Source organism: Oreochromis aureus, linkage group 3, assembly GCF_013358895.1.
Source record: "Oreochromis aureus strain Israel breed Guangdong linkage group 3, ZZ_aureus, whole genome shotgun sequence".
In the NCBI taxonomy this organism is placed as follows: domain Eukaryota; kingdom Metazoa; phylum Chordata; class Actinopteri; order Cichliformes; family Cichlidae; genus Oreochromis; species Oreochromis aureus.
Window position 1 is genome coordinate 69,504,733 of NC_052944.1, and position 24,799 is coordinate 69,529,531.

The 24,799-nt window shown below is 38.3% G+C and overlaps 1 protein-coding gene and 1 long non-coding RNA gene across 2 annotated transcripts; one reads left to right on the forward strand and one right to left on the reverse strand.

Moving 5' to 3' along the window:
- Positions 1 to 632: 632 nt before the first annotated feature.
- On the reverse strand, positions 633 to 10,587 carry LOC116325168 (NLR family CARD domain-containing protein 3-like). The gene is made up of 11 exons (XM_039608027.1): positions 10,541 to 10,587; positions 10,026 to 10,128; positions 9,569 to 9,682; positions 9,136 to 9,249; positions 8,351 to 8,464; positions 7,181 to 7,293; positions 5,242 to 7,018; positions 4,194 to 4,364; positions 2,500 to 2,673; positions 1,903 to 1,937; positions 633 to 1,361 (listed from the first exon to the last, which is right to left on the reverse strand). The coding sequence occupies exons 2-10, from the start codon at positions 10,097 to 10,099 to the stop codon at positions 1,916 to 1,918; spliced, it is 2,673 nt and encodes an 890-aa protein (XP_039463961.1). The 5' UTR covers positions 10,100 to 10,128; positions 10,541 to 10,587; the 3' UTR covers positions 633 to 1,361; positions 1,903 to 1,915.
- Positions 10,588 to 15,690: 5,103 nt separating this feature from the next.
- LOC120438896 lies at positions 15,691 to 17,395 on the forward strand. Its single transcript, XR_005612238.1, has 3 exons — positions 15,691 to 16,007; positions 16,082 to 16,266; positions 16,341 to 17,395. It is a non-coding gene; the product is annotated as an uncharacterized LOC120438896 (long non-coding RNA).
- The last annotated feature ends 7,404 nt before the right edge of the window (positions 17,396 to 24,799 follow it).

Sequence of the window (24,799 nt, forward strand, 5' to 3'; positions counted from 1 at the left end):
AAGCAAAAACCTTCTTGAAATTGTTGCACATGTATGTGTGTGTGTGTGTATTCCTAAAATAAAACATGTATTCAAATATTGAAGTATTTACAGTGGGACACTCAGAATTGAGCTCAGTTGCACCCTGTTTCTGGTGATCACCTGCCAGATGTTCCTACAACTTGGAGTCCACCTGTGGTAAATTCAGTTGATTAGAAATGGTATGATTTATTATGATTTGATAGGTTCCCATATTTGACAGTGTATGTCACAGCACAAATCTAGCCATGAAGTAGTTCAATGAATCATGAATCAATCTATTCTGTTCCACTTATCCTTATCAGCATTGCATAGGGTTGGGGAGCTAGGGCCTATCCCAGCTGCATTGGGGCGAAAGGCAGGGTAAACCCTGGCTACATCACCAGTCTGTTTCATGGCTAACACAGACAACCATTCACACTTACATTCACACCAATAAACCGAACCCCACTAATTGCAAGTCTTTTGACTGTGGGAGAAAGTTGGAGTACCCAGATAGAACACGCAAACTCCACACAGAAGGGTCTCATGACATGATAGACCTTTGGTAAGATAATAATGCTTACCACCCTGCTGCCCCAGAATAAGGCTAACATGGCAAAATGTGGAACAACTTAAGTGGTGTGAATACTTTATTTTTTACTGCACAATACTTCTTTAACCAAGTATCTGTATTTTCTCTATGTTGCACGATTACAAAACTGGATTGCCACTTCAACATGACACAAACTTGATTGAACTGTAATATGACACAGCACTGAAAAACACACTGCTGGAGCGCTAGAGAACACCATAAACATGCAACATTAAAATTACTACAAAGTTCCATAGCAAAAAAAATAAAGTAGGACTGGCCAAGCAATGCCTGGCTTTTAGCTCCAAGACCAGCTAGAGAGCAGCCATAGTACTTCAAAAGTAACATTCAACTCAGGAGAGAGGCAAAAAAATAAGTGATCAGTAGTGCAAATAATATATTCCAGCACTTAATCCAAAGTTTAGTGACTCTTCAAGGCACAGTCCTTATTTCTAGGAATGTGCGTATGCAAGTACTGACACACCCACTGGAGTTATTAGAGTCATCCAGAAAGTAAAGGCAAACAGCAGTAGCTGAAGTGAAAATGACACTGGCACACTCTGGGGTCAAAGTATTTCCCCTCTGTCTTGTAATCCATCCACTGAAGAGAATTTCAGTAGTTTCCCAAACGCGTATCAATAAGTCAAAGCTTGACACTGAAGTTAAGGCCACACCGTCTTTGTACCTTCTGGAACAGATTCAGGAAGTCTGGGCAGAGTCAGTCTTTGACTTAAAGAATCACTCTGCAGATGTCACTGCGTGTCCCGATCTGTTCAAAAGTAAAAGATTTGTCTTAAAATCATTGTTGCGTACTCTTCACTTCCTTACAGGACACCAAAATTTTTACTGTATTTTTACTGTACTGATGGGGTGCATTTAAAACATCATCATTAAAAAGAGCATTTTTGAGAACACCAAAAAGAAGGATTTAAACAGCTACAGTTAATGCAGATTGAATACTCACTAATACCAATAGAAGCAATAAAGAATTAAAGTAATTCTGTGTTTGTGTGAGACAGCCAATAAACATGTCACAACAAGTAAATTAAATAAGTTTTATGAAAAGAATGAAGTCTTTTGAGTTATATTCACCAAATAGTGAAATCTTGCATAGATCAATCAAAGGAAACCGAAACCAGTCTTCAAAAGCTTTGTGCAGAAAAAAAAAACAAGCATCCACACTAATGCAAGGTTTCAATTATATATTAGACTTTAGAATTATATTTATAATTAAAAAGAGCTATCCTAAAATTACTATGAAAGTGAAAATACATAAATTAATCCCACTAAAAGATCTGAGCAATACTCACCCCAGTACAGCATCTAAAGCAAAGTAGAGGTTAACCTGTAGGAACACGGTGTGACAGGATCAAGAACAGCTTGCAACAAAATGAAATGTTAAATCTTTGTTTTATGACAGCCTTGTCCAGAAAAGATGCAGAAAAAGAAGTAATACTAAACAAACAATATTAAAACGAACTATATACAAAGCCACTAGCAGGATTTGCCTTTAAATAAACTCACTTTTTGTGTTAAACTGTTGTTACTGATCAGCCAGTGTCTCTCTATGTAACTTGTGGAAGGTGTGGGTCCAGTAAGAAGTGAGCAGCTTGCTATTATTAGTGTTAGAAATAACATTTCCAGCACATAACCATAGCTCCTGTGAAATGCATGCCAACAGGGATCTGAATGGGCTGGAATTTTGATGAACCATAGGTTTTAAATGTGCAATTCAGCATTATTAGATTCTAAATGCTGTGAATATTGTTTAATGTGCACCATGTGCTCCTTAGTGTCTTACAAAAAGACTAAGTGTTTGCTCTGCAGACTCAGAATGAATGATACTCACACTGATAAACAAAATTTAAAGACATGTTTTTCGTTCCTCAGTTGTGGAGTTAACTGACCTTAAAGTCTCCAGTCTACAGTTTGGACTCTCCAGGTAATCACAGAGTTGTTTCATTCCTGAATCCTGCAGGTTGTCTCCTATTAGATCCACATGTTTCAGATAGGGGGGGTTGGACTTCAGAGCCCGGACCAGAGCAGCACAGCTGATCTCTGACAAACTGCAATTCTCAAATCTGAATTAAGAATAGAACATGTAGATAAAATAATTGGTAATGTAATCTGATGTTTTCAGCTTATTATTATTATGTCCTAATGAATTAGTTTTTTTGAACATAAAACATGATTATCATCATGTCAGTCTCCTACATATATCATCCAGTTATCAGCATACCATCCAAACACCTATTCATCTCAAAAACATTAATCGCATTTTGGATTAAATACTGTTTTTATTATCAAATCAAATTTATTTATATATTACTTTGAAAATAACAACTGTTGACCAAAGTACTGTACAATTGAATAATCAGATAAAATTTAAAAAGAAAGTAAAGTCAAGGATAAGAAAATTAATGACAGCCTCAAACCGACTTGAAAGCCAAGGAGTAAAAATGGTTCTTTAGACGTGTTTTAAAAGTATCCATGTTGGAGAGGTTCTCATATGTAAAGGCAGTTTATTCCACAGTTTCGGAGCAGTCACAACAAAAGCCCGAACTCCTTTGTGTTTTAATCTGACAAGTAGAAGCATTTGGTCTGCAGATGGATCAAATGCTTCAAGAGACTCATTACATAAGGTTACAATAATCAAGTAAGCATCTAATAAAGTTACAGACTTTTGCAAATAGATTAATGCTAAGTGCAACAACTTGCAACATTCAGCAGCACAATCACCTCTCTAGACTGATTATAAATAACCAAACTCCAATTGGCTAGAATTGCTTTTGTGTTTTGTCCATAGCGTTTAAACTAGAGAATTGCCAGCCACTGACAGCATTTTTTGACAAGATTCACAATCATTTCAAGACTCCTAGAACATAAAAATGGTAAATAGATCAAAAGAAAAAGAACACACACAAAAGTTCTCCATACTGGTTTTAAATTATGTTATTCCCATTGTGATAATTATTTTTTTTAGCACAAATAATAAATAATAACAAAACATACAGTTTGCACAGCCTAAAATGTCATGGAGAATAACTCCTTTAAGAACATTAAAATATATCTGTGATATCAATATTCACTTCATCAATCTGATTCTGAAAGTGGATTGAATGAAGCATCCAAATTTGAGTTCTTCAACAAGTGCAAGGTTTGCGCAACTTTATCACTTCATTGACCCTGGGATTTTCTTTACTTAGTATCCATGCTGGTTAGCCCTACTGTGCTTAAAAGCACACTTCTCCTGTTTAGGAAGTTTACAATGTCACAGCACTCAACTCATCTTAAAAAATGTCAGCATCTGAAAAGAGTCTCAACCAACCAGAAACCTGCAGGCTATTAGTTGGCTGCTCTAAACTCTGGTCTTTGTCTCACCCACACTGTCCCCTTCATATTTCCAGTTTTCCAACTTAGGACACCAGACTAGAGCTGACCCAGGTTACTTACTGGTGCAATGTTGAGGTGAAGATTATTAGTGTAGGATTTTCCATTATTATAAGTGCTTTTATAGTTTATAGTTAGGGTTATAGTTTGAACTTTGTAGTTACAACTATTGAGAGACCTTAAGAAATAACAACAGATTCAGTTAACTGACCTGAGTGTCTCCAGTCTGCAGTTTGGTTGCCCCAGACTAGCAAACAGTGTATCTGCTGAATCCTCCAGGTTGATTGAACTCAGGTGCAGCTCTCTCAGATGGGAGGGGTTGGACATCAGAGCTGAGGTCAGAGTTTTACAGTGGTTCTCTGAGAGCCAAACATCATGAAGTCTGTGTTGACATATGTGTTGGAATATATGTTATTATGAAGAAGTCACATTATGTTTACTTCATGCACTTGTCGAAAAACAACTGGACACTTTCTCTTCACATCAGTGTTTCCACTGAAGTGTTTGTTTGACACAAAAAGTTAATTACGTCAGTCTCCGTCAGACCCACAAATTTTTTATTTTTTATTTTGATTTAATGTGCAGACAAAGGGTTCCAGTCAGGCTTCCACGTGGTCATCCAGTGTAGTGTGATCTAGCACCAACTCCTTAACCTTCTGTGGTCAAGGTTTAACTGGATGTTTCTGACTACTTTTGATTTTTCCTTTTTATTACCTTAAAAAGGATTTAGCTTACTTTAAGTGGACTCAGTTTTTTTCAACACAACCTCAGATGTCTGACCTTATAGTCAGTTTTTTTTAATTTTTCCATTTTGAAATACAGTGTTAACATATTGGACCTAAAATCCCAAACAAAAAAAAAAAAAACATCTGTGAGGTTAAAAAGTAATTTTTTTAATGGTGAAAACTAGAAACATGTTTATTGAACTATTTCTAGACCTTGAAATGCAAAAATAAATCATGAAGTTCAAAAACCTATGTGCAAATTTAGAAAGGAAAGAAAGTATATATAAATATTTACATTAAAATTCAGGCAATTCTTTAAGTGTTTATTTGTTTGTTTGTTTGTTTTTGTACAAGTATTTACAAAACAGTCAGATGTCACAGTTATTCTGTACCACCCCGCAACTGATATCTCATGTCTCTAATGGATCACTGGAACAGTGTAATAAGAATAACAAGTAGGTTTTAGTCAGAATAATTTAAGAACTAACCTACTAATGTACAGTGATTTATAATGTTAATCACATCTGGACTCACCGAGCCTTTCTGCAGTTCTTCACAGCTGCAATCAGCCTTTGTCGTCCCTCCTGTGATGTGTTGTAGTTCACCAGGTCCAACTCATCCAAAACATCTGACATGAGAAACATATATGCCAGACCCGAGCACTGAATTCCAGATAGTTCCTTCTTTGATTTGTTCTGTGACTTTAGGAAGTCTTGGATCTCCTGATGTACTGAGAGATCATTCATCTCCATCAGACAGTGGAAAATGTTGATAGTTCTGTTAGGACACTTGTCATAAGTTTTAATCTCCTTTAGGTTGTTGATCACTCTCTGGATGGTTAGTGTATTGCACTCTTTCTGACCCAGCAAACCTCCTAAGAGTCTCTGGTTGGACTTCAAGGAGAGGCCGTGAAGGAAGCGAACAAACAGTTCCAGGTGGCCATTCTCTATTAAGAAGAATTTCTCCATGGCTCTTATCAGAAAATCTTCCAGAGATGAGATGTCCTCATTCAGGAAGTCCTGCAGCACCTCTGTCTTCCTGTTGGTGTAACAGTGGAACATGTAGACTGCAGCCAGAAACTCCTGAACACTCAGATGAACAAAGCAGTAAACTGGTTTCTGGAAGATCACTGACTCTCTTTTGAAGATCTCTGTACAAACTCCTGAGTACACTGAGGCCTCTGTGACATCCAGACCACACTGCTCCAAGTCTTCTTGGTAGAACAGGATGTTCTTTTTCTGCAGATGTTCAAATGCTAGCCTCCCCAGCTTCAGAAGAACTTCCCTGTCAGCACCTGTGAGCTCTTGTTGAGTTGTTTCTTTCCACTTGTTGTACTTGTGCTTTTTCTTCTTTAACTGAACCAGCAGGAAGTGTGAGTACATGTCAGTCAGGGTCTTGGGCAGCTCTGCTCTCTCCTCTGTAGTCAACATGTGCTCCAGAACTGTAGCAGTGATCCAGCAGTAAACTGGGATTCCACACATAATGTAAAGGCTCCTGGATGTCTTCAAGTGGGAGATGATTCTGCTTGACAGCTCTTTATTTCTGAATCTCCTCCTGAAGTACTCCTCCTTCTGAGCGTTAGTGAAGCCTCGTACTTCTGTCATCCTGTCAACACATTTAGGAGGGATCTGATTGGCTGCTGCGGGTCGGGAAGTTATCCAGATGAGAGCAGAGGGAAGCAAATTTCCCTCGATGAGATTTGTCAGGAGCTCAGTGATGGTTGACTTCTGTGTGACATCAGACACAAGCTTCCTGTTGGTGAAATCTAACAAAAATCTGCTTTCATCCAGGCCGTCAAAGATGAACAAAAGATGACACACAGTGAGCTGCTCTGCTGTGACGCTCTGTAATGTTGGATAGAAAACATGGATCAGCTCCAGGAGACTGTACTGCTCATCTCTGACCAAGTTCAGCTCCCTGAATGAAAGCAGAACCACGGCACTGATGTGTTGGTTCTCCAAGCCCTCTGCCCAGTCCAGAGTGAACTTCTGCACCAAGAAGGTTTTTCCAATGCCAGCAACACCATATGTCAGAACCACTCTGATGGATCTCTGTTGGTCAGGTAAGGTTTTAAAGATGTCCTGGCAGCTGATTGGTGTTTCACAGGGGATCTTCTTACAGGTGCTCTCCACCTGCCTCACCTCATGTTGGAAGCAAAATTCTTTATTCTGTCCCTCTATGATATAGAGCTCAGTGTAGATCCTGTGGAGGAGGGTTCCATTTCCTGATTTTTCAGGTCCTTCAGTTACACGTTCACATCTTCTCCTCAGAGTGACCTTTAGTGCATCAGAAACTTTCTGCAGATGCAGATCTGTTGACAGTGAGAAAAACAAGAAAAATAAAGAGCAAGAAAACTCTTTAATGTCTTAGCAAAACAATAGGAAGTCCAGTTTTCCAAAAATGAGTTCATTAGCAGAAAGATGTCAGGTCTTTCTTTGTACACAGCTTCTCTGACTGGCTGTCTGCAGATTACCTCTGATTCTGGATCTTTCTCCACACTGGGGACATGAGGAGTTTCTTGATGAATCCTTCAGGACTTCATGACACGAAGCACAGTAGGGCAGCAACTCTGCCCTCTTTCTCTCTCTGTGGACACCAAGAACCATTTATTCTGACCGAATAAAAGCAGTAAAGTAAATAAATATCTAAGTTTATTAGTGGCACTGGCTTCCAGAAAAATCTTTATGTCTCTCACTGTAGGTTTCTCTCACTGTACACCTAGTCTGTTTCCCTAAGTATGTTTAATTTCTTCTCATCTTTGAACTACAGAAGGAAGATTAGTTTGTTGTAGTTTATTGTGGAAATCACTTTTTTTTGCCAAATGCAGAAATAATATAAACTTTGAGGCAAATGTGAAATTAATCAGTAAAAAAAAGGCAAAAAATAATTCTTTGTGGTTGAGATCTGACCACCAGCTCAGTTCTGGACAAATAGTATTTTACTTGATGTCCTTTGAAGTACCTAAGATCATTCTTTTAAATCACTTTTGAATCTTTAGTTTATTTTCATGAGTTTTGATTTCTGTATAGTTTTATTCTATTGTATATTGAAGATATATTTCCTCGCCTGCATTCGCTAATCCTTATGGTAAGCACAATAAGTACTCATGCAAAGCTGGTTAACCAACTTGCTCTGCTAAATCAGGGTTCTTCAGTCTATGTTACAAACTCATTCACATGAAAGGTGTAGCATAGGGAATGGAGTATGAAGGAATATAAAACTACAAAAAATTATAGGAAAAAAAATTTAGTGGAAGAATCTTTATTAACAAATGGGGAGTAACAAAACATCTGAAAGACTGGGCAGGAAAGTACAGGAGGGACTGGTGAAGAGACCATACTGTGAAGTCGGTTACAAACTAAGCTATATTACTCAACACCAAAAGACATAGTCAGTTAATACTGTTAGAGAAAGTGTGTTTTGGAAAAAAAACACTTGAAGATTGTCTTAGGAAATAAGCCATTATCTGTACATTTTTTTAAATTTAAATTGCTACACAAATTACCTGCAGAAAAATACCACATTGTAATTGGAACAGGAAGTAATACTCAAAGAGAGAGCTGACACCATGTAAAATAAATATTAAAGACTATAAAATCTGAAATCATCTTCAGTTCAGTTTACTGCAGAAGTAGTCTCTTACGTTGTGCCTGAGGTTCCAGGTTCATGACTGAAGAGTGGAGGATAATTTCTAGAGCTGTCACTCTTCATGGACATGGAGCTGGATCCTGGAAACTCTCCATTCCGTTGCTGACGTCTGGAAATAAAAACATGGAATGAAGACACCATTGTTGATGTGCATGTTCCTTCTGTTAGCCATTAAGAAGTTTCTCTCTTAGTGTCAATTTTACAGGGGCGAAGCACTGGATGTTCTCAAAACTACTGTACTGGCACCATTTTTCATTCCAGCTACCAGCATGTTCACATAAACGGTGATGGGTTGCTATATAAGTGTACTCTATGAAAGCAGTTAATTTACAAGGGAAGAAAAAATTACTAAATTTCTAGGACAAAAAAAGAAAAAAAAAGAGGCAAAACACATAGTAAAGACTAAGAGCAACACAGCTGCTGTGTGAGTAGAAGTGTGGGAAAACAAACAAACAAATGAAGAAACTTAGGTGAAGCTGTGAGATGGTTAAGAGTTTTATTCAGAATGACTTGAAACCAGCTGATATGTTAATAAAATTTAACCTATTCTGAAAATAATCATGGAGGACAGAAGTAAGCCTTGATCTGTAGAGAATGGTGTCTTTAATTTCGAGAGCATCACTTCTTCCAAAAGCAGTCATTTTATATATACTGATCTGTAATTTCAAACGTAACCTGCTCCCAGTGACTCCACCTCCACAAACCCCTTTAAAATAATATCAAAGACTGTAAAATCCAAAATTATCCTCAGTTCAGTTTACTGCAGAAGCAAACTCTTACGTTGTGCCTGAGGGTACAGGTTCATGACTGAAGAGTGGAGGATAATTTCTAGAGCTGTCACTCTTCATGGACATGGAGCTGGATCCTGGAAAGTCTGCTCTGTGTTGCTGACGTCTGGAAATACAAACATAGAATGAAGACACCATTGTTGATGTGCTTGTTCCTTCTGTTGACCATTAAGCAGCTTCTCTCTTAGTGTCAGATATATGGGGGCGAAGCACAGGATGTTCTCAAAACTACTGTACTTGTTGTAGGAGAGACATTGTTGTAGACATTGTTAATGAGAATAAGGAATTATGTGAAGGTAGTTACCATCTCCCAGTGTCAATCCAGAATTTATCATTCTACCTACCAGCATGTTTGTATGAAAGGTATTGGGGTGATATATAAGTGTACTGGTGTGAGAACTGTTATTTTACAAGCAAACTCTTACTTTGTGCCTGGGGGTGCAGGTTCGTGACTGAAGAGTGGAGGATAATTTCTAGAGCTGTCACTCTTCATGGACATCGTGCTGGATCCTGGAAAGTCTGCTCTGAATTGCTGACGTCTGGAAATACAAACACACAATCAAGCACAGGTTGTGATTCTATATCTTTGTGTTGTTGGCCATTAAGCAGCTTCTTTCTCTGTCAGATTCATGAGGCTGAAGCACTGGATGTTCTCAAAACTACTACACTTGTTATATCAGGGTCATTCTTTTAAACTGCTTTTGAATCCCTAGTTAATATTTTTTATTTTGGTTTTCTTTTAGGGTTTTCTTTTATAAACCATTTTTTCATTCATCTGGAATTACAAATCCTTGAAATAAACAGCTAAAATACTAAATGTGTAAGTTAACAAACTTTATCATTGGATCTACTGAAGTAGAACTGATAGAAACAGTCTCTTACTTTGTGCTTGAGGGGACAGGTTCTTGACTGAAGAGTGGAGGATAATCTCCAGAATAATTATTCTTCACGGACATACTGCTGGATCCTGGAAACTCCTTCACACCTTTAGACAGTTTGAGCGACAGTTTGAGTTTGAGAAATCAGCAACACTGACTGGGAGTGCATGACAAAAATCCTCAACATAGAAATATAGAAACCCATGACTTGCAGAACAGGAACTATAACACAGAAATAAACACACAGAGATACACACATTCAAGCCTACAATAAAACCAGTAGACCCTCCACCTCACAGAGACAGCAGAGAGACAGAAAAAGAATGATAATGTCCTGCCCATCAATTTGACCGAAGTTAATTTTTTTGTGTCATATTTCTTTTTAGTGTCACCAACTCAAGTACCAAAATGGAGCAAAAGAGCTTTTAGAGCTTTTGTTCAAACTTGAGAAACACTCATATGTTATTTTCAGTCAGGAACCAATCATTCTGACAACACATTAATCACAAAAAATCTCACCTTGTTTTCGTCCTCCTGCTTTGTAAAAACAGAGTCCGAACTTTGTTTCAAATACTTTGTTTCCTTGTTACCCAAAGAGAGCAGTCCCTCCCTTCTCCACAGGAGGTTGTATGACTACATTCCTGGTGTGAGACACAGATTGGCCTTTTGAAGTGTTATGTATTTGCTTAAAAGCCACAAACATGAATATAATCCAAACATAGACATAGACCTACACACCAGTCAGTTCAACTCAATTTATTTCCAATCACAGTCCTCAGACCCCCATCCAGTAAAATTCCTACGAATAAACACAGCTGCTGCAACTGTATGAAATGTTTTACTATTGTTTTATTTAATAAAATCCAACAGAAAATAAATAGCTATATATGTCTTTTAATTGGCATTATGTCTGTGTTGCTTCGTGGCTTCAAATATTGAGTCTAAGTTTACATTTGTGTTAAAAAATGTTGTAGAGTCTTTAGCTGACATTTTTCTGACTAAAGCAAAAGCTGCTGAACTGCATTCCAGTCAAGACATGTTTACTGGATGTGTGTCAGAGATGATTAATTGTTGTGTGTTACTCTATTACACAACTATTGAGGGGGTTTCTAACAGAGGTCTGGACTTGAGTAACATGACTTGGACTCAAGACAGACTCGAGTCATTGATTTTATGACTTTAATTTAACTTGGACTTTTACAGCAATAACTTGAGACTTGAATTGGACCTGAACCTGTTTACTTGAAAAGACTTGATATTTTACCCCAAATCTAAAATTTAACATGCATATTATATAAAAAGTGCAGACCATTAATTCATTTCATTCATTCATGCATTCATTCTTACCGCACTCCGTATGTATGTAAGCGTGAGCTGTAGCACAAATCAAATTAACCAGATTTTAAAAAACAAAAAACAAACCGAAAAAAGAGTAGTTTCTTTCGGGTACATAAACTACGAAGTAGACAACAAAAAACGAAATGCAATATGCAAAACATGGAAGAAGAGAATCACAGACGGAGATGGAACAACTTCCAACTTTGTCCGACATTTGAAGTTGCATCTGAAGCTGCTCTATCCCCTCTCTAATTTTGGTAATTAAACGCATTGCTGGAAACCCAAACACAACACGTGTGATGAAGTGGTGAAAGGGGTTATATAAAAAATAAAATAATATATAATAATAATATGACAACGCCACCTAGGGGAATTTCATCTCTAGGAAATATAAAGTCTTTTTAGAAACAAGAAAAACAGGTTCAAAGATGCACAACTGAGGCAGATTGGCTCCAATATTAATATGTCTTTAATTATATCTGTAAAAATAAAAACAATAAAAGCTGTCTGTGGCACAGCCTATTCTGTAACAGTGTCATAAATTAAATAAAACCATACACTGAACAGGACTTACCAGTAGCTGGGGACCAAAAGAAAATCACACTTAAAATCAAGTCTACACCCAAGGTGCTGTACAACAAAGGAAGTGTGGAAAACGACCCACCACCAAAGGCCCCACAGCTGTTGATGTGTCCTCAGTTCACTGCAATAAAAAAACAAAACAAAAACACATTAACAGTCACAAAAACCTAAAAGGACACCAAGCTCACTGTGCACAGTCAAAGGACAATATATATTTAAATATTTAATTAAAAAGAAACACATATACACATGCACACAAACACAGAGTTATTTAAAACAGAATAGAGAATACAAAGGCCATGTAACTTGCACCACATGAGTGAACTCGTGTTTTTTTTTTTCTGTTCTCAAACTGATCTCCCTGTTGGAGCTCAGTCTGGGGGGAGTTATTTTTTTCACTTGGATGAGTGACGAAACGTTTCTCCCACAAAACGCTACGTCCAGATGAACAGATTCAACTTTTGGAGATTCTGCTGCAATACACTTATAGATCCACTGACAACATTAGGAGGGTAATTCAGAAACTGAAACAGGAAACAATGCACTTGGAGAGACTTTCCATTGGTCAGAATCATTAGCAGGATTTACTGTATCATAAAAGAATAGAGTTTGAGTGGATGATCTGATATCCTCGTGTCGTTGTTGTTCCCACATCATCATAATAAATGTTGTTCCAGGTTCAACATTGCAAGTGACCAACCACATTGTTGTGACGTCCCCCTTTTGTGCCTTTGAAAAATACCACCTTAAAAAAATCTACTTTACTTGTGAGAAGAGAAACTGCTTCTGTCCGCTGATCCAGGAACTTGAATTCTTTGCATTTCAGGATAGTTTTCTTTAATAAACGGTAAGCATACATACATATACATACATATTGTCCTTACAGAGGCGGTTTCTCTTCTCGCAAGTGAAGTTGATTTTTTGAAGGCGCTTGCTTTGTTCGAGGTCGCGGATGACGTCAGGAGAAGGTGATTGGTCACTTGCAATGTTGAACCTGGAACAACATTATTTATGATGACGAGGGAACAACACCAACACGAGGATATCAGATCGTCCGAGTTGAGTACTCTTCTTCGGGAGAGAGCTAAAGGGGCTCTCATTCGGACTCAGTTTATAAAACTCAAGGATATGGACTCAACAACGACATTCTTTTTTAACTTGGAGAGGGCAGTCGAATGGAAGAGGCAGATGGTCTGCCTTTGTCTGCCAAACGACCGAGTTACAACAGATCCAACAGAGATGAGACCGCTTGCAATGGAGTTTTATGTTAATATCTTTTCAAAAGCTACATGTGATGAAGCAGTGGTAGCAGAACTTCTTCAAGGCCTTCCTCAACTTACTTCAGAGGATCAGGAAACTTTAAACACAGACTTGACATTGGAGGAGCTTACAAAGGCTGTTACACAGATGGCATCTGGATATCTGGGAGATCCCCAAGAATAGATCGTTTACCTGCAGATTTTTTTAAACATTTCTGGAACTTATTGGGGACAGACCTTTTGGGTGTCTTTAAGGATTCTTTTGTTAGAGGTACACTTCCAGCATCTTGCCAGCAGGGCGTACTCTCTCTGCTGCCTAAAAAGGGGGAGTTGCCCTTTTACAGAACTGGAGACCAGTGACTCTTTTAAACATGTTATCCAATAGACTGAAAAAAATTTATTGACCCCCTAGTTCCAGTTGATCAGTCGTATTGTGTTCCAGGCAGATCTATGTTAGACAATTTATTTACCATGAGGGATGTTTTTGCAATTTGTGAGACATATGACCTAAATGTGGGGATCATCTCTATTGATTAGAAGAAGTCTTTTGATCGTGTAGATCATACTTTTCTTTTTTCAACTTCGCAAGCATTTGGTGTGGGAAATGTTTTTCTTTCTTGGGTAAGATTACTCTACGCTAATGCTAGTTGTGTGTTGAAGGTGGCAGGTGGGTTGAGTAACCCTGTATAAGTTAATAGAGGTATTAGCAATTGAACTTCTTTGATTTAGATTGAGATGAAAAGGTTTTACTTTACCAGTTTTGGGTCAGAGTCCTTCAGTAGTTGTTTCTGCTTATACTTATGATCTAAATTGTTTTGTTAGTAATCAACATGATGTGCATGAACTGAGTGAGACCTTAGCTTTGTAGGAAAGGCTTCTTCAGCCAAAGTGATTTGGGACAAAAGTGAGGCCTTATTAATGGGTGAATGGTGTGCAGAGAATGTTCTTACCCTGCCAGGAAATCTGTGCTGAGGAAGGAATGGTATTAAGACATTGGGACTTTTTATCGGTAATGAACACTTTGAGAAAAAGAACTGGGAAGGTATACGGGAAAAATTTGAGTCAAAGTTGTCGAAATGGAAATGGTTGCTACCCCCAGCTGTAGGGGTAGAGATCTGATTGCCAATAATCTGGTTGCCTCATCCCTGTGGCACAAGCTTGTAGTATTGGTTCCACTTTCTAGGCTGGTTAAAGATGTTCAATGTCTTATTGTGATTTTTTTCTGGTCTGGGCAGCACTGAATTAAGGCATGTGTACTATTTTTTCCCATGTCAGAGGGGGGGCAAGGACTTATAGATATCATGGCCAAGAACAGTGCCTTCAGCTTACAAACTGCTCAGAAGCTGCTTTATGGAAGCAGTTGCTGTTGGCTCCCTTTGGCTCGGCTGCTTCACCTGAAAGCTGGACATCTTGGACTGTACAAGCATCTGTCTTTGCTTAAAGTAGCAGAGCTCAATATGACGGGTTTAACACTATTTTATCATTCAGTATTGGATGCTTGGAAAACGTTGAGGATTTTCCGTGATCCTGACCCTAGACCTGGCTTGTGGCTTTTTGAGGAACCGTTGTTTCACAATGATTTTGTGGTACGGGACTGTTTGCTGTCATCACCTACAATAAGGACCAAGTTCATTCAAGCTGGAGGATCCTGTATAAGTCACCTGTTGAAAAGCAGGTTGTTGACCTCCAGTGGAGGATTATACATGGATTGATAGCTACAAAAAGGCACGGAGCTCACTTTGACTCAACTACTAGGGGTGGATGTCTATTTTGTGACCAACAGCAGTCTTTGGAACACTTGTTTTTATCCTGTTTAAGGTTAAAAAGCCTGTTTTGTTTTTTTGCAGGACTGGGTGGAAGCCTTGGGTGAGCGTTTTTCACGGCTGTTTTTGTTTTTGTTTTAAAAGAAAGTCTCATGTTTTAATCTTTTTTCTTCTTGGTATGGGAAAGTTAGCAATTTGGAAAACAAAGAAAAATAAAATGTTTGGACAGGGTTAGACTGATGTGGTAAAAAAAAATTCAATCAAAACTGTCAATGGAAAATTGTACTTAGTAGTCAGTATAAGCTTTTAATGATATAAGTTTGCATATGATAGAATACTGTATGATGACCTTTTGATGACTTAGACTGCTGTCCACTACAGGACTGTTTTATGAATTCTTTCTCACAGCGATAATAGCTGTTATTATTTCACTCCTGCCAGGAAGAGGCGAACTGGACACTCTTATCTGACGCTCCCTAACAAGAAGAGAGGCCGCGTCTTTCTGTATCCCACAACACACATGCATACACCTAAACCGCTCTTATCTTCACTCCCTACGCACTAACTTTCCTCTGCCTATGAATAGACGTATTCACTGTTGTATTATTTTTGCATATAAATAAAGACAAGTGCAAGAACAGAGCGCGCATCACAGGGCCCCCACTCTGGTGTGAGCGTTCTGTGACCGCCCTTGTATACAAGTGAAAACCACAGCGTCTGTGTGTGTCTCTTCACTCTTAGACTCTCAGCTGAAGAAGTGTCATTTAGAATAAATCTCTTGACATTTATTTTGGTCCTTCGAGCCGGATCAAAAATATCAGAACTGTTATCTGTGACTCTGTTCCAGGATCTGGCATACTGTTTCCTGACGCCGTGGAGCCGGCACCGAAGTCTGTGCACAGCCCTCTTAGACGAGGCCGAAAGCCCTGGAACGCTAAAATTCGGGTCCAGGCCGGTGTTTTTAGTCTGGTCCATGGCGGCGGGATTCAGTCTGACGATCCGAATCACCAGTGAGACGTCTGAGAGGTGAGAAACACTACTTTGGTTAGGAATCGCCATAATGAACCGACAAATAAAATAGGTTAGGAATCGCCTTAATGAACCGACAAATAAAAAAGGTTAGGAATCGCCATAATGAACCGACAAATAAAATAGGTTAGGAATCGCCTTAATGAACCGACAAATAAAATAGGTTAGGAATCGCCTTAATGAACCGACAAATAAAATAGGTTAGGAATCGCCTTAATGAACCGACAAATAAAAAAGGTTAGGAATCGCCATAATGAACCGACAAATAAAATAGGTTAGGAATCGCCTTAATGAACCGACAAATAAAAAAGGTTAGGAATCGCCATAATGAACCGACAAATAAAATAGGTTAGGAATCGCCATAAGGAACCGAATTAGACCTAGGTTTTAGAGGTAGCCGTAATTACTTCGTAACAAATTGTAAAAGCGCGCAAATGTCTATGTGTGTGTATGTGTCTAGAAGTAAGTTGATTTTACAGCACAATACGCTGCTGAACTACTTCTATTTTATTTGTTTTCTTTGCTGAGGCTCACGTACTGGTGACAAATGAGAACGGTTGAGTTTTATCTCGTAAAACTGATACCGCTTCATTTTTTAGAAGTGAAGTAGAAGGGCGTATCAGCAACCACTCTGAAGTCAAGCGTGCCAGTGACAGCCCAGCAAAATCTTTGACAATGGGGAATAAACAAGCAAAATTAACACCTGATGAGGAATGTTTAGGAAAACAACACACCAACCAGTAATTATAGAGAGGAATGCATAGGGGAAGAGCAAGAGGTAGAGACAGACCTAGATACACACCAAACAGTAATTATAGCACTACATGCTGGAAGTGTGGAAAAGAGGGACATTTTGCACGTGACTGTAAGAAACAAAGAAGACAGGGACTCAGAACAGGGTAGTAGCTCAGGTGAAGAGAACAGTTCAGATTAGGAAGAACATAATAATCCCTCACCAAGTAAAATTAGAGATCCAAGTATAAGTTTAAAAAGGGCTGGAAACAGACCCAACTGAATGCATATAAATGCAAGAGGAATAAAGTTAAATAAAACAACTGTAATGTATTCAAGTTGATAAAAGCAAGGATAACAACCTGTAAACTGGTATGAACAATGAAACATAGTTAGGATGAAGACCATGCCCAGACTGAATAGAACGAAAGAAAATACATAACTCACACAAACACATATTAAATGAAATAGAGAGATGCATAAGGTATATTAAGGTTGTGTCATTGTTCAGCCAAGGAAAGTGTGTGAAAAGGAAAATGTCTCCAGCTTGGGAAAGGGTGAGACTGCAGCTCACCCTCAGCCCTTGGTGGACACAAATAAAATATAAATAAAATATTGAATATACTATTGCTGTTATATAAAAGATAATAACATTAATAATGAAATAATATTAATATGAAGAGGCACCTCAGTCAGTTATGATGTGAGGTGGATAATTGTTAGAAGTAATCTGCATCAAGCTTAAGGTTGCTCAAATTCAGTATAATGACATATGAAATGAAGAAAGTAAAGAAAATATCTAAACTACTTAAGTGCATAGAGGCACTTGACCTGCTCGAAAACCTGTCATCCTAGATGAGACATTGCTGAAATATAGAGCACACCTATACTAACAACTAAAAACCCTGTATACAACAGCTAAAGCTACACAATTGAGAAGCTGAATTAAATATATGGTCACTGCTAAGCTGATGAGCAGGTTACACATTTTTTTTTTTTAGAGCAGGAGCTGCATAAGAACACATCAGGGGGAGGGAAACAGCTATTAAAGCTCAAACATGAAGCTGTCTGTGGGCTCAGTTTTTTTCCCTCACGCTTCTGATTTGTCTTTGGCAGCAGCCTTTTTGCATCCTGACTCGTGTGTAAAGCGTTCAAGCCATCGGTAACTTGTTTTTGTTTTGTTTTGTTTTTGTTTTGTTGGGTTGAAAATGAATAAATTTGTGATCATACTTGTGGATCACAGTGGCACATAATGATTAGGCATATGATTTACTAATGCAGATGTAATAACTTTATTCTAAAATTCAGGGAGAACAAACAAGAACAACATCTTCAGTTGTGTATTGTTGTTGTTCTCTGTGTAGTGTGCTGAATTTTGTTTTTTGTTTCTTTTGTTTTTTGAAATGTTGCTTGAGTGATGAGTACTGTAACTTCTGTTCAGAGCCAGCTGAGAGCTGGGTTGTCTGTTTTGTTTTAGGTGACAAGCCAGAAAAGTTAAAACTTAGTTTCTTGTTTTGAAAAAGAAAAAAGGGAAAAAAGGGAGGTTTTGTGTTTCTCAGCAAAGAACAACTACAATTTCATTTTCTGTTTTTGAGAAAGGAGAATTTATAACAATAATAATAATAATAATAAAACAAAGAGTGATGTTTTGTTTAAGTGGTGAAGACAGCTAATACTGCAAAATACCATTTAGTGAATGATCTGCGAGCAATAAATGAAATCATCTTATTTATCTTTGAATAAACTCCAATTATGGAGACCTGAAGTCACATGCTTAGGGCACACTCTCAGGTGAAGGCAGAAAGCTACTAAACAACGAAAAGAAGCTATACAAAATGCGCCACAGCCACAAACTAAGCATTCATATTCTTTCTAACTCTTAGTGAGCCTGAGTTATGACCTTGGCTCCCTGTTTTTCTGCTTCCACCAAAGGTGGGGGTGATGCTCCCGTGGCATGTGCTCTGTTCTTTTTACTATCACAAAGAGGAAAAAAAGAGAGAGAGACCCCTACTCTCTGAATACAATATTCTCTTCATAACTCGGCAGTATGAAATGTCATGAAACAGTGTAACTCACTCACAGTAAATCAGCAGTATAGGATAATACAAACCTATCTAATAAATCTAATGATTTTCACATTCTTTTAACTCAGAAGTATGATGTGGCCTACAGCAGTATCATGATTCACTCATTTTGATTATAGGTATAATGTAATATATAACAGCATAATAATCTCACAACTGCTACAAGCACATTTGCCTTTCTTAACACACGCGAGAGAAAGGCAACTGTTGAGAAAATGCTCTTTTGGGTGAGACAGGCCCAGAGGCCTTGCATGCAAGCTACTAATACACATACATGCAATGAAGAACAGCTTACACTACAGCACACACTATACATGTGCCTATATCCCTCATTAGTGTTAAAACAGGGAAAACTTAATAGTTTTGTTATCAAATGCTGAAGTTTATCCACTACTAACAAATAAACTCTCTGGGTTGCAGGACAACAACTTCAAAAAGAACGACACTGGTATGACCAACCAGTGATGAAACAACAAATTTAGTGGTTAAGAGTCAAATGGTGAGATGTTTTCTGCTGATTGAATCATGCAAGTGATTACTGAAGGAAGGAAAATTCCTTTTTTGTGCCTTTAAACGTGATCTTACGAATTTTAATATCTACCTGTGTTGTCCTGTCACCTTGGTGGGTTATGAGTTAATTATATTGTGAGGAAAAACAAAAAAGGGGGAGAGAAGGCTGACACAGGGCCTGGCCCGGTGTTTCTCCCCTCTGAATAACACAGCCAATACAACATCATTTTCCTGTTCGTCTGTTTTGTTTTGTTTTTGTTTTTTCTCTTTATGTTTAATTACAGGCTGCTTTGCCGGTCCTGAAAGCCGAAGCTGACCTGGACTCCTGCTCTCCCCTCTACCATCTCTGACCCTGACCAAATGCTGCAGCAGCTGGACCCATAACAACAATCTAAAAATGTCAACAGTGCTACAGGAAAGCGATCTCATGCAGCAGAGACGGAGACCGTTAAATCCAAGGCCCGTTTCACTACACGGGGGAGATTTCCAGACAGCTTCAGCTGACAGAGCTGTGACGAGACGCCCATTAAGCCCGAATGAAAAGTAAGGCCGAGCAAAAGAATGCTGACCTTGATAACTTTGCATTTAACACTGTGCAGGACAGTGATGGACCAACACGGATGATCGGGCAGCAGAAGAAAGGGCGTGCCAGAGACAGGAGGAGCAACTGAGGTCAAAAGGCACCTCAGAATGGACAAAACACAGAAGAAGATGCAGGTTTCACCTGCGGTGAGCATGGACACTGGAGAAAGGACTGCCCCAATTGGGGCCAAGACCAGGACAGACTGAACTTTGAGCAGCAGCAGCAGCAGCAATGGTCGCAACCGGACTGAAAAGGAGGAGGGCAGGACCCCAGGGCACGCTTCAGGCCGTGGTTTACCCAAAACACCAGAACAGGAAAGTGATAAACACGCCAACATACACAAACATACACATCTACACACACTGACTCAAAATGAAGAGAAACACACACCTGAACAGACGTGCACTTGTTGATTGAGTGAGAAATGACACACACACACATCAGACAATGTACACTCATCAAACATGACTGACGCCCTGAACGCCTTGAGACAGATCCAGCAGGCCCAAAATCAGGACTATGTAAATAATACAAGTGACTGCTAAAAAGACTACTACTGCCTTTTCACTGTGCAATACTTTTTGTTAAAAACCAACGGTGCAATAGACTTCAATACTTGAAATACTTGAAATACTTGAAATACTTGCAATTCCTTTGTATTCTTATTCTTATTTATTCTATTTATCCCTTTTTGTATTTTTACTTTTATTTTGTGTTTTTATAACATGTATCCTGCCATGTCTAAAACTCATGATTAACCGCATAATTGTTTCCACTGTTGCTGCATACATAGCCGTGACAAATGATGATGATGACCCCGACCTGTTGGAGCATGAAGACTTTGTGTGATTAATGATGGTGTGATAGAAAATGTACTACAAGATGTTACATACTGATATCTCACTTCAAAGTTATACTGACAACAGGAGGGAATGTCAATGGAAAATTGTACTTAGTAGTCAGTATAAGCTTTTAATGATATAAGTTTGCATATGATAGAATACTGTATGATGACCTTTTGATGACTTAGACTGTTGTCCACTACAGGACTGTTTTATGAATTCTTTCTCACAGCGATAATAGCTGTTATTATTTCACTCCTGCCAGGAAGAGGCGAACTGGACACTCTTATCTGACGCTCCCTAACAAGAAGAGAGGCCGCGTCTTTCTGTATCCCACAACACACATGCATACACCTAAACCACTCTTATCTTCACTCCCTACGCACTAACTTTCCTCTGCCTATGAATAGACGTATTCACTGTTGTATTATTTTTGCATATAAATAAAGACAAGTGCAAGAACAGAGCGCGCATCACAGGGCCCCCACTCTGGTGTGAGTGTTCTGTGACCGCCCTTGTATACAAGTGAAAACCACAGCGTCTGTGTGTGTCTCTTCACTCTTAGACTCTCAGCTGAAGAAGTGTCATTTAGAATAAATCTCTTGACAAAAACATAAATCAAACTTCACATTTAAAGAAGAAAGGGATGGGGAAAATCTGACCGTGCAATGTAAACTCTTTTTGCCAGCAACCAAGCTGCTCTTAGCATGAAAAGACTCCATCTCCAACCTAAACAAACATCTGACAGTAAGTTCTTTTTTAAAAACAAAGATTAGCTGCTGCAACTAACTTGTTTTAGTTGTGGTAGGTTATGTCCCACTTCAGTACATTCAATGTACTATTCTTGTGTGATTTATTACTATTACTGAAGGCTGCATTACAACCTGCTAGCTGCAAATAATCATGCGCAGTTCTGAAAGCAGACAGAATGAAAACATATTACTGATACAGAAATATTTTCTATACGAGATCACTGCCTTACCTAATGTCCACCCAACTGTTACTCATTTTATATTAAGACTTAAAGATCTAGTTGGTATTGCTTTCAGAACTGCACATGGTTATTTGCAGCTAGCAGGTTGTTAATGGTATGCACCATGTCTAACAGTCTGCAGTCTATGAACTAACCTCAACTTACACCAGCTAAAAATGTTGGCTCGGTGGTGAGTAACCTTCAGTAATAGTAATAAATGACACAGATATAGTACATTCATGTAGTTGTAAAAAATATGACAGTATATCAAGTAATTGAAAGTATTCAGAATACGTTACTCTAATTCACTAACTTAACGGAATACATTAAAAACTACATTTTGGGGCATGTATTCTGTAATCTGTAGTAGAATACATTTTAAACTACCTTCCCAACACTGATTTTTGGATTATTATTATATAGTCTTTAAACAGGGATGGAGAGAGTTGGCAGCATTGTCTTGTTCCCTTGTGAAATGCAAAGTTTAAAAATGTAAATCACTGATTGTGACTACAGCTTGTGGTGAATTGTAGTGTGCTGATAGTGTGCTGATCCAGGTAATTTAGCTCTTTCTGAACATATGTAACGTGGGCTTGTTTGTTTGTTTAGTAGTTCGGTTTTGTTTTAGTTAATGGCTTCTGTAAGACAAACACATGTATTTGCTTATATTTATGTGCTTATATTTTTTTTTCATCTGCTTCACCGTGAAGAAAGGCTATTGGTACTTTCAAGAACCCTTTGAGTCTAACACAATTAGGTAATAAGAAAACTCAGACTTTAACCACACGCTTCCTGGAACTAATCGTCACTTGCAGTTTCAGTGGGCATCAGCTGAAGTTTGTCATCATTCCACAGGGTGGAGCTGCAACACAAAACAACACAGTATTCACACCACCTCTTCACATGACTGCAAATCATTTTGCAGGATCATTATGGCTTCAGAATATTTAATTAAATAAAAAGATGAAATAAAATGGAGGTGAAGGAGGTGAATGTGTAGGAGACTCAGTGTGTCTACAGAGAGTGTAGAAAGACTGAGCAGCAGGAGATCAGTACAGATACACTAATGATCCTCTGTCAGATCCTAAGAGACACAAAGAGGTTGATGGTGGACTCTTCACTCTGTGACAGTGGAGCTGTTCTCAGAGCAGTTCACTCTACAGCACTGACAGTCATCTGTTCTACGTTTCTGTCAGACTGTACTGGATGAAGCACTCAGCCTCTCAGTAATATGTCCCAGTTAGAGGATCTACACACGAGCTGCTGTTGTCTCACTCACTCTGATTTATAAGGACGCAGGTCATCCACTCTCAGCACAAACCACCCTGTTTACCATTATCCCCATCCGTAAAAAAAGAGGGAAGAACAGAGGTAATAACTGAGGGATGGGTGTTTATAGAGACTCCCTTAATCAACTGTTAGTCAGTGATGCAGCAAATCTAGTATAAAGAGCAGCAGGGACTGCAGTCCTTTCAGAGCAGGTTCAGTAAAAGGACTAGATGTTACAATCCCTGACAATGCATTGCTTTAAATGGAGAAAATCTTGGGGGATGGCTGTTATGAGGAAAAGCAGCACAGAAGCTTTACCAGCGGCACACATCGTTGTGTGCCTCAACTTTCGTTCTTTTACCCAGGCTAATCTGGGTAAAATCAGGGTTAATGGAATTGAAATTGAAAGAGTGTACGAAAATAAATTTCTTGGAGTGATAATTGATGATAAGCTGAGCTGGAAGTCTCATATAAATCATGTCACAACAAAAATGTCAAAGACCATTGCTATTCTCTACAAAACAAAGCATGTCCTGAACAAAAAATCATTATACACACTTTATTGTTCTCTGTTGCTTCCATATATGACTTATTGTCTGGAGATATGGGGTAATGCATATAAAACAAATACTCTTCCTATTTTCAAGTTACAAAAAAGAGCTATAAGAATTATAAATCAATCAAACTATATAGAACCAACTAACATTTTGTTTATTAATCTGAATACCCTAAAATTTTATGATTTAGTCGAATATAAAATGGCACAGATAATGTATAAAGCACAAAATAACTTGCTTTGCCGCAGTATTCAGAAGCTGTTTAAAGTCAGAGAGAGTCAATATGACTTAAGGGGAACAGATGTCTTTAAAACAAACAAGATAAGGACAAACATAAAGCAGAGATGTGTTTCTGTTAGAGGAGTTAAGCTGTGGAATAGTTATGACAGTGATTTAAAAAGGTTTAATTCATTTTCCTTGTTTAAAAACATGTTTAAAAATAGAGTATTAGAAAAATATATTAATCAAGAATGAAAAGAGCAAAAATAATAATTCTGAAACTCTTGATTGTTTTGCTTTGATGTAGTTATCTAAGGTGGAAAGTTTTGTTTGTTTGTTTGTTTGTTTGTTTTTGCTTTGCTTTGTTTTATTCTTTGCTTTGAGCCCTGTGTACAGGAGCTGCATGCAAAAGATTTTTTGTTAAAAGGGTTGGCATAATAAGCAAATGCTTCAGCCAATACCTTTTTGATTAGCCTTGTCTCATGATTTTTTGTTTTGTGGTAATCTTTATTTTGTATTCTGTATGCTAATCAATAAAATCAGTCAGTCAATCTGCCATTTTTCCTTGGTTAGGTTTAGGGATCTGATCTAAATTATATTAAATTTGGGACACATCGTCAGTAGTGGACCTTGGATTCATTGGGTGTTTCGGCCATTATCAGTAGACACCCTCATCCAAGGAGGCCCTGCCAGGGTTGATCAGGCCCCGGAGTGTGTCACTGGTTTATGTTAAAATTGTTATTTCTCTTATTCTTTCTGCTGTTTAGTTTTCTACAGTTTATTTACTATTCAACTTTACTATTCACTGCAAATACTTACCTCTTTAACATTTATGGAGCCTCATTTCTTCAAAGGGACAGAAAAGGTGATAAAGAGAAGTAAGACAAGTAAGTAAGATAAGATAGGAGAGAGCAGAGAGGAGAGCCGGAAGGGGGGCGCCCGATCTGGCTTCCCACACCTCCCCGCCGGATCGGGCTGTACAGGTATGTCATGTAGCCACCTTCCTCTCAGCTTTCTTACTGGAGTGAACACACTGAG